The sequence below is a fragment of the Plecotus auritus genome (genome assembly GCF_963455305.1).
Source record: "Plecotus auritus genome assembly, chromosome: 1".
NCBI classification, from domain to species: Eukaryota; Metazoa; Chordata; class Mammalia; order Chiroptera; family Vespertilionidae; genus Plecotus; species Plecotus auritus.
In genome coordinates this window covers 29,157,360-29,173,130 of record NC_137770.1, presented here as the reverse complement: position 1 = coordinate 29,173,130, position 15,771 = coordinate 29,157,360, and the positions used below count along the sequence as shown (strand labels likewise).

Sequence of the window (15,771 nt, the reverse complement as noted above, 5' to 3'; positions counted from 1 at the left end):
GTATCAGTTGAGGCTTTTCGGTTTCTCTGGGTGGTTTGGATTTACAGGATTTTCACCTTTCGTTAGTTGGTTAGTTGATTAGCTGGCACTTGGTTTATCAGTGTGATTCAGGGTAATTGGGAGAAAACTGAGCATGTGGAAAGGTGCACTCTTCTTTTTCACTGCTAAGGAGAGATTGCCCTCTCCAGCCTCATTCATGTCTTCCCGACTCAAGATCAGAACTTTATTTAGCCCATCCCCATAAGAGTAGGGGGCTGGGTAGAAGAACTAGTTACAGGTATTTCTGAATTTTATTATCATGGGGCCAGAAAAATGAACAAGTTTTCTATAGAAAAGAGAGATTACGGATAGAAAAATGAAAGTTGCAAGGATTGAGCTCTGAACCACTTCAACTTAGTAAGTCCAGGAGGCTGAGCATAACGACTGGTGAGGTAGAAGGAAAACCAGCAGTGTTGTGTCCAGTGTTGCAGGGAAAGGGATCATGATCAGCTTTGTCAAATGTTGCTAATAAGCAGCTGAGACTTGACCATTGGATTTAACAATGTTGTTGGCGACTTTGCTAAGCATCTTAATGAGTGTGATTGGAATACATGTAAGAGAGAATTAGAGGAGAAGAAATTGAAAACAGTTAATATAGACTACTCTTTTGTAAAGGGGATCAGAAATACCAGGTGCTAGAGGGGAAGTGAGGATAAAGGGAAGATTTGGATTTTGTAAGAATAGGTAGGAGAAATAACAGCTTGGTGTGTGTTTTTATAATTGACTAGAGGCCCAGTGCACGAAATTCGTGCATTGGGGGGGATCCCTCAGCCCAGCCTGCCCCCTCTCACAGACTGGGAGCCCTCAGGGGATGTCCTACTGACAGCCCATGGGGAGTGGGCCTAAGCCACAGCCTGGCCTCCCTCTGTGGGAGGTGACTGGGCTGATCAGGGGAAGGCGCCAGCCCCATCACCTCGCTGCTGCTGCCACTGCTGGCTGCCGCAGCCGCCAAGGTGTTTTCATCAACACAGACTCCAGTCCCTTCACCACGAAAAAATGACAACTTTCTTTAGGCATTTTCAAGATGTGTCTTTCATAGGATATGACATTTCTTCCTTTCTTTTCTTTTCTTTCTTTTTTTTTTTTTTTTTATCCTCACCTGAGGATATATTTCCATTGATTTTTAGAGAGCTTGGAAGAGAGAGGGAAAGACAGAAACATCAATGTGAGAGGGACACTTTGATTGGTTGCCTCCTGCATGAGCCCTGACCTGGGCCCCGGCCAGGGAGGAGCATGCAACCTAGGTACATGCCCTTGAGCGGAATCGAACCCGGACCCTGCGGTCAGCAGGCCGAGGCTCTATCCACTGAGCAAAACCGGCTAGGGCAGGATATGACATTTCTTAGCCCCTCCAGCAGTGGACCTTCATTTTTTCCTCCAGGAGTGAGGTGGAAAACCCTAGATCACCTTCTTGTATTCTTATTACCCAAGTTACCAAGAACACTGTGAGTGGCGGCATACAGGGAGCTTAGCCAATGAGCGGTCAGAAAAGGTGTTTCCTCTGCAGCTCACGCGCAGAGGCCCCCCTGCGTTGTGTCCGCTGGGGTGGGGGTGTGCTTCGAGCCACACAGCGGCCGCCGGCAGCACGCTCCCAGCCCTGCGTTAAGTCTGCTGGGGTGGGGGCTTGCTCCGAGCCGTGTGACGGCCACAGGGAGCACGCCCCCAGCCCTGTGTTGTGTCCACTGGGGTGGGGGTATGCTTTGAGCCACATGGTGGCTGCTGGGAGCATGCCCCCAGCCCTGCATTGTGTCCGCTGGGCTGGGGGCGTGCTGCCTGCCCAGATGCCTTCCCTTCTTCCGTGGCCAGGGCATGGGACGCTGGCCTTGTCGCCGGGGCGATGATGCCAGCATCCCAACTAGGCTGCCATGGGTGCCACCAGCTTTGTGACGGAGTGACGGTTAATTTGCATATTATCCTTTTATTACATTAGATGGGGATGATCCAGAAGAGAGGAGAATGTTATTTTTGTTTATAAAAGTAATATGTGGTAATTTAAAAAAAAAACAGTTATGCATGAAGAAGAAAATAATTCACACTTCTGCCACTGAGCTGTTAATATTTTATTTATTTATTTATTTTTATTGTTGAAAGTATTACATATAGTAGTACATATATCTCCTTTTTTTTCCCCATTGACCTTCCCCAAGCCTCCCCTACCCCCTGTCGCATGCCCTCATCCCACCCCCCACAAGTGTCTTGTGTCCATTGGTGTGCTTATGTGCATGCATACAAGTCCTTTGGTTGATCTATTTCCCTCCCTCCCCAACACTCCTCAGCCTTCCCGCTATAATTTGACATCTGTTCGGTGTTTTACTGCTTATGTATCTATCTTTTTGTTCATCAGGTTATAATTTCCTTTATTTTCCATAAATGAGTGAGATCATGTGGTATTTTTCTTTCATTGCCTGGCTTATTTCACTTAACATAATGCTCTCCAGGTCCATCCATGCTGCTGCAAATGGTAAAAGTTCCTTCTTTTTTATAGCAGTGTAGTATTCCATTGTGTAGATGTACCATAGTTTTCTAATCCACTCATCTGCTGATGGGCATTTAGGCTGTTTCCAAATCTTAGCTATGGTGAATTATGCTGCTATGAACGTAGGGGTGCATATATCCTTTCTGATTGGTGTTTGTAGTTTCTTGGAATATATTCCTAGAAGTGGGATCACTGGGTCAAATGGGAGCTCCATTTTTAGTTTTTTGAGGAAATTCCATACAGTTCTCCACAGTGCTTCACCAGTCTGCATTCCCACCAGCAGTGAAGGTTCCTTTTTCTCCGCATCCTCGCCAGCACTTGTCGTTTGTTGATTTGTTGATGATAGCCCTTCTGACAGGTGTGAGATGGTACCGCATTGTCGTTTTGATTTGCATCTCTCGGATAATTAGTGTCTTTGAACATGTTTTCATATGTCTCTTGGCCTTCCTTTTGTCTTTTTTCAAAAAGATTCTATTTAGGTCTGTTGCCCATTTTTTTATTGGATTATTTATCTTCCTTTTATTAAGTTGTATAAGTTCCCTGTAGATGTTGGAGATTAAACTTTTATCAGTGATAACATTTTCAAATATGTTCTCCCATACAGTGGGCTGTTAATATTTTTTGGTGTATCACTTTTTTCTTCTTATTTTTTATGGTGATATAATCCACATACCATAAAATTCACCCTTCTAAAGCGTAAAATTTAGTGGGTTTTAGTATATTTGCAAGGTTGCGCACCCATCACCACTATCTGATTCCAGAATATTTTCATTATGTCATAAAGAAACCCAAACCCATTATATTCCCCATTTCATTTTTCAGCCAGCCCCTGGCAACTACTAATCAATTTTTTGTCCATGCATTTGCCTATTCTGGACACTTAATATAAATGGATTTGTATAATATGTGGCTTTTTGTGTGTGCTGCTTTTATTTGGCGTGTTGTAGCATGTATGAGGACTTGATTCCTTTGTATGGCTAAATATGGTATATTACTTTTAACATTCCCACAAACATGCACACATACCCTAAGTATTCTTTTGAACTATTACAGATTCTAATATATAATGACATCTTTTTTACTTAAGTATTTTCTCATATTAATACACTAGAGGCCTGATGCATGAAGATTTGTGCAAAAATGGGCCTTCCTTCCCCTGGCTGCCGGCACCGTGTTTGCTCCGGCCCGGAGCTGCCTTTCTGCCTCCCCATGCTGCCCAGAGGCCCGGAGTGGCTGGGGCGGTGCAGAATGCCTGTGTCATCGCCATGGCGACGAAGCAAGCATCCTGCCCCCCGGCCGTTGGCGCCTGTGTATGCAAATTAACCCACCATCTTTGTTGGGTTAATTTGCATACTCACTCCTGATTGGCTGGTGGGCGTCGTGAAGGTACAGTCAGTTTGCATCTTTCTCTTTTATTAGTGTAGATATTTTGAAAACATTTTTAGTGCTTGCATGTCAATAGACCATGATTTTTTTGTTCTTTTTTTTAATTGGAGATTTTTATACTTTTTGTGTTTTAAGAAGTTTTATAAGAACCTGAGTTGAAATTTTTTGCAAAAAACCTTATATGCATATTTCAATTTATCCTTTAGCAGCAATCTCTAGAAATTGATTACTGATCATGGGTGTATATACTTTTGGAAGGCTTTTGGCTGTATTGCCTGATTTCTTTACAGAGGTTACACCAATTTTTACCAGTATGAGCAGAATATGAGCATGTCTTTCTTGTCCTAAACACCACTAGTAACAATCATTGGAAAAAAATTAATTACATGAAAAATAGTATCTTTTTGTATTGATTTAAGCCTGTCTTTGACTATATTCCTACCAATAAGAAAAATGTCTAAGCATATTTACTAAAAATGTTCCTAAAACCACCTAAAGTTAAACTTTTTATGGTATATTTATTTTGCAATGTTGCATGTGCTAAAGTAAGTTTGACTTTCTTTTAAAATGAAAAACTTAAATTTCTGCTTTATTAATTTAGAAGGTAGTTGGTTTTGATTGCTAGCATTTTTTAAAGTCTTTTGTTGTATATTAGAACTAGCACTTTTTAGCTACTTGTTCAATTCAGTTTTTGTTCTATAAAATTCATAGCCTTGAGATGTGAATATCACAACATTCCATAGTTGCTTGTTAGAGATATATAGAGAATTTTTAGAAATAACTTTATAATTTCATACTACAAAAAAGTAAATACAGTGCTAATTTTAAAATTTTGGTTTTTAGAGAATATAAGACCCCAAGCATAGTGACAGTTATTTTGGACAAATGCTACAGAACATGGATTTTACTTTTCTGAAGACTTTAAAACATGAGAAAGAGCCTAATAGGTCATTTGTAAATACAATTCTGTGGTACATTCTAGAGACTCTTTAAGTTTTTATTATTCAGATATACTCTAGATTTAAAACTTTTTAAAGTACATGAACATTTCTAACAATTTATTCTCATTATATATTAATCTTAGGGGAAATTTTTGTGCTTTTATTGTTAAGATTCTACTGGAAGAAGTTGACTTACTAAAGAATCTATTATTATAGTTTGTCTATGCAGTTATGACACATAAGAATAATTTTTTTTTTTATTGAACTAACAGGAGACTCAACCATTTTTGTCTGTCAAAAGTGTATTGAAGCCCTAATCGGTTTGGCTTAGTGGATAGAGCGTCGGCCTACGGACTGAAGGGTCCCAGGTTCGATTCCGGTCAAGGGCATGTACCTTGGTTGCGGGCACACCCCAGTAGGGGGTGTGCAGGAGGCAGCTGATCGATGTTTCTCTCTCATCGATGTTTCTGGCTCTCTGTCCCTCTCCCTTCCTCTCTGTAAAAAATCAATAAAATATATTTTTTAAAAAAGCGTATTGAAAATTAGCTATTGTGCAGTTTGGTTGTCAAGCCATATTTCAATATAAATTACAATGTAGGTAGGTAGATGGATTTATTTATATTTGCATACATAATATATATGGTAACTTAAGTCACTAATCACTAATCACTTCCCTAAATGAAGGGTTAAAGGAATAGTCTCATAAGGGGATATATATTTTTTCATGAGGCATTTTGTAATTGTTGCATCAATGATGAAGCAAGAAGATGCAGGATTTTGTCTCATAATTGTTTTAATCTTTTCAATCATTATGAACATCAACATATCTTTTTTTTCTTTTCCCTTGGCTGTTTTTTTTTTTGTTTTTTTTTAAATATTTCCTTATTGATTTCAGAGAGGAAGGGAGAGGGAGAGAGAGATAGAAACATCAATGATGAGAGAGAACCACCAATTGGCTGCCTCTTGCATGCCCTGTACTGGGGATCAAACCCATAACCCGGGCATGTGCCCTTGGCCGGAATCGAACCTGGGACCTGAGCCAAACCGACTAGGGCAAGATATCTTCTTATATCTAGTTTGGCATTGGTCAGCCTTTTGATTTTTTTTTTTTTAAATATATTTTATTGATTTTTTACAGAGAGGAAGGGAGAGGGATAGAGAGCTAGAAACATCGATGAGAGAGAAACATCGATCAGCTGCCTCCTGCACACCTCCCACTGGGGATGTGCCCGCAACCAAGGTACATGCCCTTGACCGGAATCGAACCCGGGACCCTTCAGTCCGCAGGCCAACGCTCTATCCACTGAGCAAAACCGGTTTCGGCTGATTTGTTTTTTTAATCATTAGTTTTTTAAAAATATTTTTGTTATGTTAATGAGATAAAATAATGATAGCTACTGTTAATTGTATCAGACACTGTGGTAAGCAATATATGTCATATCTCAGTTATTCAATGGTACTGCTGGGTAAGATTGATATTGCATTTTACAAGTGAGAAAGCAGAGGCTTAGAGAGGTAATCCAGGATTACCCAGTTAGTAAGTTAGAGACAGGACTCACATAAACATCTCGGTCCATTTTAAATATATTATTTTGTTGCCTCTTATTTAAAAAATAATAATAAAAAGAATATATATACTTATTGATTTCAAAGAGGAAGGGAGAGGGAAAGAGAGAAATATTAATCATGAGAAAGAATCATTGATTAACTGCCTCCTGCATGTCCCCCATTAGGGATCAAGCCCGCAACCCAGGCATCTGCCCTGACTAGGAATCCAACTTTGACCTCCTGGTTCATAGGCCGACGCTCAGACACTGAACCACATAGACCAGGCTGTTGCCTCTTAGATTTTGTTGATAATTTATAGGATCTTTTCTGAGGATATTAGTTCATTTCATTAGAGAATGCTTTCTTTGTGCAGCTATGAAACAGAAACCACCTCTTTGGAATGACTGGCCAATTGTTATTTAGTGAATTACTTGAGAAATGGTTTATACTTGATTAACTGTATGCTGTGAATTCTTTCCATTGTTAAACAGTAGAAAAGTAGATTATGAATTTGTGTTAACATTTCCAAATGTGTTTGAAACAGATTTGGCAACTGATCGGAAGCTCTTCCGTCTGGTCTCCAATGATTCCTTCATCTCCATTCAGCCTTCCTTATCCTCTTGTGGACAGGACTTGCCAAGGGACTGCAGCGACAAAGTGATCCTGCCAAGTCACAGCCACCACCACGTCGATCAGTCTCTGTCTAGTGCCTGTGACACAGAAGTAGCTTCTCTCGTCCCTTTACATTCACACTCTTACAGGAAAGATCATCGGCCACGAGGTGTACCACGGACCTCTAGCTCTGCCGTGGCTTTTCCAGATACTTCACTGAATGACTTCCCTCTGTATCAGCAAAGACGTGGGTTAGATCCAGTGAGTGAGTTAGAATCTTCCAAACCTCATTCTGGATCCAAAGAATCCTTGGTGGAAAATTCTCATTTATCTGGGGAATTTCAGCTTGTTGGTGAGCTGAAAAGCAGTCATTCTCAGCCACCTACAAAAAGTGGGAGGAGCAAACCTTTGAAAGCAGACAAAAGTGTGGACAGCTTGAGGAGCCTGAGCACACGGAGCAGTGGGTCATCAGAGAGCTATTGCAGTGGAACGGACCGTGACACCAACAGCACTGTCAGCAGCTATAAAAGTGAACAGACCAGCTCAACTCACATAGAGAGCCTCTTGTCAGAGCACGAAGAGTCTCCTAACGTGGGAAAGAAAAGTGGTAGGAGAAAAGAATGCTGTGCTGAACCAGAGGATAAGAGTAGCTGTTCCAGTGACAAAAGGACTAGTAGTGAAAAGACTGCCTTGGAAGTGAGTACAAACAATGAGGTTCAAGAGGCCAAGGATTCGAATCCCTCTGATGATGTGCACAGTCAGAGAGGTCTCAGCCCCTCTGCATCGGAAGAAGCCAATAAAAACCCCCATGCAAATGAATTCACTTCTCAGGGGGACGGACCCCTGGGGAAAACTGCCGACAACAAGGAGGAGCAGAGTGATGATAAGTCTGCTGTTTCAGTGGACTCCAAAGTCGCGAAAGACGGTGGAAAGCAAAAGGAAGGGGATGTAAGACCTAAATCATCCAGCTTAATCCACCGGACAGCCTCTGCCCATAAGTCAGGCAGGAGACGGACAGGGAAAAAACGGGCCAGCAGTTTTGATTCAAGTCGGCATAGGGACTATGTTTCCTTTCGAGGTGTTTCTGGTACCAAGCCACACAGTGCTATCTTCTGTCACGATGAGGACTCTAGTGACCAAAGTGACTTGAGCAGAGCATCGAGTGTTCAGTCTGCTCACCAGTTCAGCAGTGATAGCTCTTCTAGCACCACTTCTCATTCGTGTCAATCTCCTGAGGGAAGATACAGTGCTCTCAAGACTAAACATGTCCCTAAAGAAAAGGGCACTGACCCTGAGCACACACACAAAGCTCATTTGGGTCCTGAAGGAACTGGCAAAAAGCGGACCACACGTCGGACTTCCAGCGCAAATAGTGCCAAGACTCGGGCCCGAGTGCTGAGTCTGGACAGTAGCACAGTAGCATGTTTGAATGACTCCAATAGGCTAATGGCACCAGAAAGTATAAAACCCTTAACCACTTCAAAGTCAGACCTCGAGGCCAAAGAAGGAGAGGTGCTAGATGAGCTATCTTTATTGGGACGGGCTTCCCAGTTAGAGACAGTCACTCGATCTAGGAATAGCTTGCCAAGCCAAGTTGCATTTCCTGAAGGTGAAGAACAAGATGCAGTCAGTGGAGGTAAGTAAATTACAGGAAGAGATTTTCCAAGAGTCACTGCAGTTATTGGTACTATTGAAATATACTTTGTGTTAATATCTCCCCTTCCACTATGTTATTGAAATAGACTTTCTTCCTGAAGAAGGAGGTGGTTATCTTAGAAAAGGTTTTGGTACGAACATCAAGAAAGTATTTTTTGAGTTGCATTCTTTGAATATATCAGTTTGTTCTTGATGGCATTCACGGTTTCTAGGCCAGTTGCCACCTGTTAATATTTTATTAGGAATAATAAAAATTGGTCCTCTTCCTTCTTTGTATAACAATAGCAACAACAAAATGTAGAATTTCATTAGGGCACCGAACTGTTTTTAGTTATCTCTTATATATTGTATACTGTGTGCCACTGAACTTAAATCACATAACCTGTTAATGTAAGATTTTCCCCAAACATTACTTTAGCTCTGACTATGTACTTTGAAACCTTGTACCTCCTTTAATGTCTGTCTCTTTGGTTTTATTATTCCATACTCAAGTTTTAGGCATTAAGATAATTTTTTTCTGTAACTTTATACTTTTCTTAAAGTTTAAGTTGATATTTATAGTTTATATTGGCCTTTGGTATCTATTAATGTATATGATGCTCCCTGTGGTTAACAGTGATAGTGTTTTGGTTAAAATAATAGCTTATTTCAGATTTTATGGGAAATAGTGCAGAATGTGATAGGTGATTTTATATTATCAGTATGTTTTGGTCACTTTGTTTATTTAAGAGTTGTTTCTTGCTGTTTCCTCCTGCCCAGAATAGTTTGTTTATTCTTTTCTGGTTATTATGGAGTCTGGTCCTTGACTAGAATGAGAAGGAGGAAATCTTCTGTTGCCAGCACTGTAACTTCTTTAACCCCCACCCCCATTCTTTTTATTCACATCTTTAGTTTTAAAGCTTATAGTCTGTTTGTATAATAACATTCAGTCTCTTATTAAAATGTATACTCAATTTTTTGTTTGTACAAGCATTCTGAAATATAAGGACATGCTTTTTCTCTCAAAGAATTCTAATTTCACCCAGAGTATTTAAAAAGTCCATATTGTGGTAAACATTTTGTTGTTTCTTTTGGTATATTTTCTAACAAGGATGAATTTCTAATCAGAACGTAAAAAGAATGATCGTTAGTAACTAAGGAAGAAAATAGAACATCAAACCTAAATATTGAGAACTAATTATATTTGAAGTAATTATAACCATGCCTCGGGTATCTGACATGGATTTCATTCTGTTTTTTGTAAAAGGTCTGATTTGTTTTCAGTGATTTCTTACACAGATCATATCAGATGTGTTCATGACATGCAAGAAACCATGAGTTTTAAAATATAGCTTAATTTTTAAAGTTGTCATTAAAATTTTAAGAGTGAACATGCTGAGAGAAAAATATTGCTGTTCTAAATATTGTTGAAATGTAAATACTAAAAAAAAACACATAAAAGAGCTATAGTAAATTTTTATGTCTTTGTATTTAAAATGTCATTTCCTTTTCACAGGGATTGTAAAGTGTTCTGTTTTTTAGGAAAAGTTATATGGAAGATGTTAATTGTTTCTCGTTGCAGATCTTTGACTAATATGAACCCTTGTTTTTCCAGATTCCAGCTTTTGTTTTCTTTTGTGTACTTATTTAAAAAAAAAAAAAAAAACCCACACAAATAAGCCATTGATTGTTAGTAAGAAACAAAATACTGAACTAAAAATGTTTATGCATTTTGGTGGAATAAATGTAATAGTCTGTGGGCTGTTGAAAAACATGGTTTGCCAAAGGAAGGCATTGTAAGGGCTTTTTTTAATTTGAGCTTCACTGTGTTTAGAATAAAAATATGAGCATAACTAAACTGCTTAAATGTGTTGAGGATTTATATTTAGATGAATTTCATCATATTTTATTGTTTGGGCTTTTTGGAAAATTGGAGGTAGTGGGAGGGGTTGTTTTAGTTCTCTTTATTTAGCAATTACATAGCATCTCCAATACTTGGTAAAAATTTGTTTATTTTTGCATTAATTGTTAACAGTCCTTTCTGACAATTTAGGAGAAAATCTTCTGGGCTATCCATTCTACCTTACATACTGTAATCCCGAAATGTGTCAACAAAACAGAGGATGCTGCTTACCATTAATGTGCCTGTACCTAAACCATAAATAGTTTTATCCTAAAATATTGCGAGGTGTTGATGAGTTCTCCAATTTTTAAGCCGAATGGTGTTGGTAATGGAATTTAGGAAATGTACTTTAAAGTACTAAAATAAAATACTCTAAAATAGGAGTTAATCTAACACAGTGACATGATATTGATTTCAGAGAGGAAGGGAGAGGGAGAGAGAGAAAGAAACATCAATGATGAGAGAGAATCATTGATTGGCTGCCTCCTGCACGCCCCCTATTGGGGATCGAACCTGCAACATGGGCATGTACCCTTGACTGGAATCAAACCCAGGACCCTTCAGTCCGCAGGCTGACGCTCTATTTACTGAGCCAAACCAGCTAGGGCTTGACTAATATTTTAAGAATAAAACTAGCCCTGACCGGTTTGGCTCAGTGGATAGAACGTTGGCCTGCGGACTCAGGGATCCCAGGCTCGATTCCGGTCAGGGGCATGTTCCTTGGTTGCGGGCGCGTCCCCAGTGGGGGGGTGTGCAGGAGGCAGCTGATCGATGTTTCTCTCTCATCGATGTTTCTGGCTCTCTGTCCCTCTCTCTTCCTTTCTGTGGAGGATCAATAAAATATATTTAAAAAAATAAAAAAAAGAATAAAACTATACAGGTAAGTTATATATGATAGAAAAGTATTGTTTTCTATCATATATATCAGTTTCTTTGGGTCACTTGAACTTACTTACTGCACAAGAGAGTGGATCGTAAACAAACACCGGCATGGAGAGGTTTATTATTTGCTCTGTTATTTTTTGTATTTTTTTCTGAATTTCTTTTTTTTTTTAAATAAATCTTTATTGTTCAGATTATTACAATCGTTCCTCTTTTTCCCCCCCATAGCTCCCCTCTACCCGGTTCCCACCCCACCCCATGCTCTTACCCCCCAACACCCCTACTGTCCTCATCCATAGGTGTATGATTTTTGTCCAGTCTCTTCCCGCACCCCCCACACCCCGTTCCCCCCAAGGATTGTCAGTCCACTCCCTTTCTATGCCCCTGATTCTATTATATTCACCAGTTTATTCTGTTCATCAGATTTTTTATTCACTTGATTTTTTAGGTTCACTTGTTGATAGATATGTATTTGTTGTTCATAATTTTTATCTTTACCTTTTTCTTCTTCTTCCTCTTCTTAAAGAATACCTGTCAGCATTTCATATAATACTGGTTTGGCGGTGATGAACTGCTTTAGCTTTTTCTTATCTGTGAAGCTCTTTATCTGCCCTTCATTATGAATGATAGCTTTGCTGGGTAGAGTGATCTTGGTTGTGGGTTCTTGCTATTCATCACTTTGAATATTTTTTGCCACTCCCGTCTGGCCTGCATAGTTTCTGTTGAGAAATCAGCTGATAATCATATGGGTGCTCCCTTGTAGGTAACTAACTGTTTTTCTCTTGCTGCTTTTAATATTCTTTGTCTTTTGCTCTTGGCATTTTAATTATGATGTGTCTTGGTGTGGTCCTCTTTGGATTCCTTTTGTTTGGGGTTCTCTGCGCCTGCTGGACTTGTAAGTCTATTTCTTTCACCAGGTGGGGGAAGTTTTCTGTCATTATTTCTTCAAATAGGTTTTCAATATCTTGCTCTCCCTTTTCTTCTGGCACCCCCATAATTCGGATGTTGGTACACTTGAAGTTGTCCCAGAGGCTTCTTATACTATCTTCATATTTTTGATTCTTTTTTTTTTTTGCTTTTCTGGTTGGGTGTTTTTTGCTTCTTTGTATTTCAAATCTTTGACTTGATTCTTGTGATTCTCTAGTCTGCTTTTAGGTCTCTGTATATTATTCTCTATTTCAGTCAGTGTATGTTTAATTTCTAGTTGGTCCTTTTTCATATCCTTGAGGTTCTCACTAAATTGATCGGCGGTTTCTAGAAAATTCTTGAAAAACCTTATAACCGTGGTTTTGAACTCTATATCCAGTCGTTTGCTTTTCTCCATTTCTTTCATCTGTGACCTGTTTCTTTGTCTCCTCATTTTGGCTGCTTCCCTGAGTTGATAGAGTGGCTTTGTGTGCTAGGTGTCCTATAGGGCCCAGTGGCTCAGCCTCCCCAGTTACCTGAGGTGGACACTCTTGGTGCACCCCTTTGTGGGCTGTGTGCACAGTCTTGTTGTAGTTAAGCCTTGATTGTTGTTGGTATCACTAGGAGGAATTGACCTCCAGGCCACTTGTCTATGAGGATCAGCTGTGTCTATGATTGGAGAGCTGCTGTGCTGGAGACACCCTTATGAGGCAAGACTTGCTTCAGTGGGGCTTTGGTGCTCACTGAGTCTGCCCCCTGACTGTGTCCCTTATGGATCTGAGGAGTTGTAATCTGGATGGTCCCACTCTGACCACTGGGTACACTGGCTCTTGGATCTCCAAGGAGGTGCTAATTTAGCCTCTGCCTGAGGCCACCCAGCAAGAGCTATGGAGAGAGCTGCAAATTCCTCTTCTTTGTTTGGGTTTTAGAGGTGCCCAGATGAGGCCCAGCTCCGAAGCAGTACAAGCTCTTGTGGGGCCTTGGGCCTTCTTTTGGATGTTCTGGTTCTCTCTGATTCAGCTGCAGTTTGTTAGGTAATTTTAGATTTCAAAGGATCAGGCCATTCATATGCAAAAGCCTCTGCACACAGCTTGGGTGGGGCGGGGTCTCAGGGTGGAGCAAACAGCAATGGCTTCCCATTAGACCTGCCCTAAGAGGCCCCTGGGTCTCAGTGTCCCTCGGTAATTGCTGTAAGCACCTCTGAGAAAAAGCCGCCCTCGAGTTCCGCCTGCTGACAGACAGTCCAGTTTCTCCCCGTATGAGTCTGGGTCCCCCCGAGTCTCGCCCGGAACTGGAGTTCAGAGCAGTCAGGAGCTTGTGTCTCCCTCCTGATTGAGAAAGCCAGCCGTGTACTCAGTTGCCAGCCCTCTCTTTGCGCGTGCCTCCGTACCTCTGCATTTACTTCCGCAGCTCCTGTGAGTCTCAGTATGCTTTTCTCTTTCCTTCCAGTTGTAGAATTTCCACTCAGCCAGCCTTACTGTGGTTCTGGATGATGTCCGTTTTGTCTTTTAGTTGTAGTTTTGAAGTGGTTGTTCGAGGCAGCAAGTTCTGGTATTTACCTATGCCACCATCTTGGTTTCTCCTTTTTTTTTAATTTCTTAACTTGTTTTTCTGTTTAAGAAAATTATTTGCAATGTAATATTTGGGTGATTTTTCTGTAGCATGAAATAGGATCCTGTTATAATATTTTTGTATTGGGAAGCAGAAATAATGTTTTGTTAAGGGAATATTATTTTATTCAGAGAACAGTTAAATCTTTTCAATAAGTAGTTTATGAGGATTTGTGCCATACGTGTACACCGAAGGCTGGTTATTTTGAACCCAAATATCATTCATTGAACATCAGAAAGAAAAGACAAAGACCATTGCACAGACAAGAACATGTAAATTAAAGCTCCGTACTTTACTAACTAGAGGGACTCTAAATTCCAGTGAATTCATTTTCTTTCTTTCTTTTTTTAAATGTGGTCTTTTTATTTTTATTTATTTTAAAAAATATATATTTTATTGATTTTTTTTACAGAGAGGAAGGGAGAGGGAGAGATAGTTAGAAACATCGATGAGAAAGAAACATTGATCAGCTGCCTCCTGCACACCCCCTACTGGGGATGTGCCCGCAACCAAGGTACATGCCCTTGACCGGAATCGAACCTGGGACCCTTCAGTCTGCAGGCCGACGCTCTATCCACTGAGCCAAACCAGTTAAGGCCTGAATTCATTTTCTGATCTCCTAGTCCACGTGGCAAGTTAGAAGAAGGAAATTGATGAAGGGGAGGGGCGCTTGTAGGGGGCAAAGATAATGACAGCAGAAGAAACGCACTGCTAACACTAAAGAAGAAGCTGGAATAACCATACAAACCAAAGCAAAAAAAACAACAATGGTTTGGGGTCATTAAATGCAGGAGCAAATTGTCTTTTTAATTTTTTTTTTTAAATTGATTTCAGAGAGGAAGGGAGAGAGAGATAGAAACACCAATGATGAGTATCATTGATTGGCTGCCTCCTGCACACCCCACATTAGGGATCGAGTCCACAACCCAGGCATGTGCCCTTGATCGGAATTGAACCTTGACCCTTCAGTCCATGGGCCGACACTCTATCCACTGAGCCAAACCAGCTAGGGCTGTCTTTTTTATTTTAATAGTGATTAGTGAAATCATAGTACCGTAACTTAATTCTGTATTGTAGTATAGTATAGTAATAAGTGTATACATATATGACTGACCCTCATTCATTGAGGAAATATTTTATTAATCTGTACTGAGAAGAAAGCTTAGATAATGTTAAACAACATAGAAGATGTTCATTAAATATAGTAAATAAGTTTGGGTGCACCAGTTACTTGGAAAAATGTGTTAACAAAAGCAGAATACTCTCCTAAACAAGGACTTCGAATTCGCTGTAAAACTAAATAAGTCAATCAAACACTTGGTTTTTCTAGGGGCAAACATTGGCCACCCAATCCCATAAATTCATGCTAGAGGTCTCCTGCTCTTCTCACTAGAAATGCACTGGAAAGTTACAAGCCTAGTGCAGAATAAAGGCTGCTATTGCAAGTTGGAACAGAAGTAAACAGTTTTTAAAATATATGCCTTTTTATTGATTTCAGAGAGGAAGGGAGAGGGAGAGAGAGGGACAACAGTGATGAGAGAGAACCATTGACCGGCCTGCCTTCTGCTCCCACATACTGCGGATTGAGCCCGAAACCTGGGCCTGTACCCTGACCGAGAATCAAACCGTGACCCTCTCGTTCACAGGTTGATGCTCAACCATTGAGCAATACCAGCCAGTGAAACAGGTTTTTATTGATGAGGCAAGTAAGGGCTTGCATATAGAATTCCTAAAACCAGTCCATGCCTAGTTTTGTGTGGCAGGAGGCGACATGATAGTATTTTGTTTCTAGCAGCAGAGAAGTTCTAGATAAGGAATCAGATAGTTACATT

At 40.3% G+C, this 15,771-nt stretch overlaps 1 protein-coding gene across 4 annotated transcripts in view; it reads left to right on the top strand.

The window, feature by feature from the left end:
- PCNX1 (pecanex 1) overlaps window positions 1-15,771 on the top strand; it is a 171,323-nt gene that overhangs the window by 51,713 nt on the left and 103,839 nt on the right. For all 4 annotated transcript variants that reach the window (XM_080665041.1, XM_080665040.1, XM_080665039.1 and 1 more), the window contains exon 6: window positions 6,935-8,638. In XM_080665041.1, coding sequence (XP_080521167.1) covers window positions 6,935-8,638 — 1,704 coding nt within the window. The remainder of the gene's footprint in view (window positions 1-6,934; window positions 8,639-15,771) is intronic.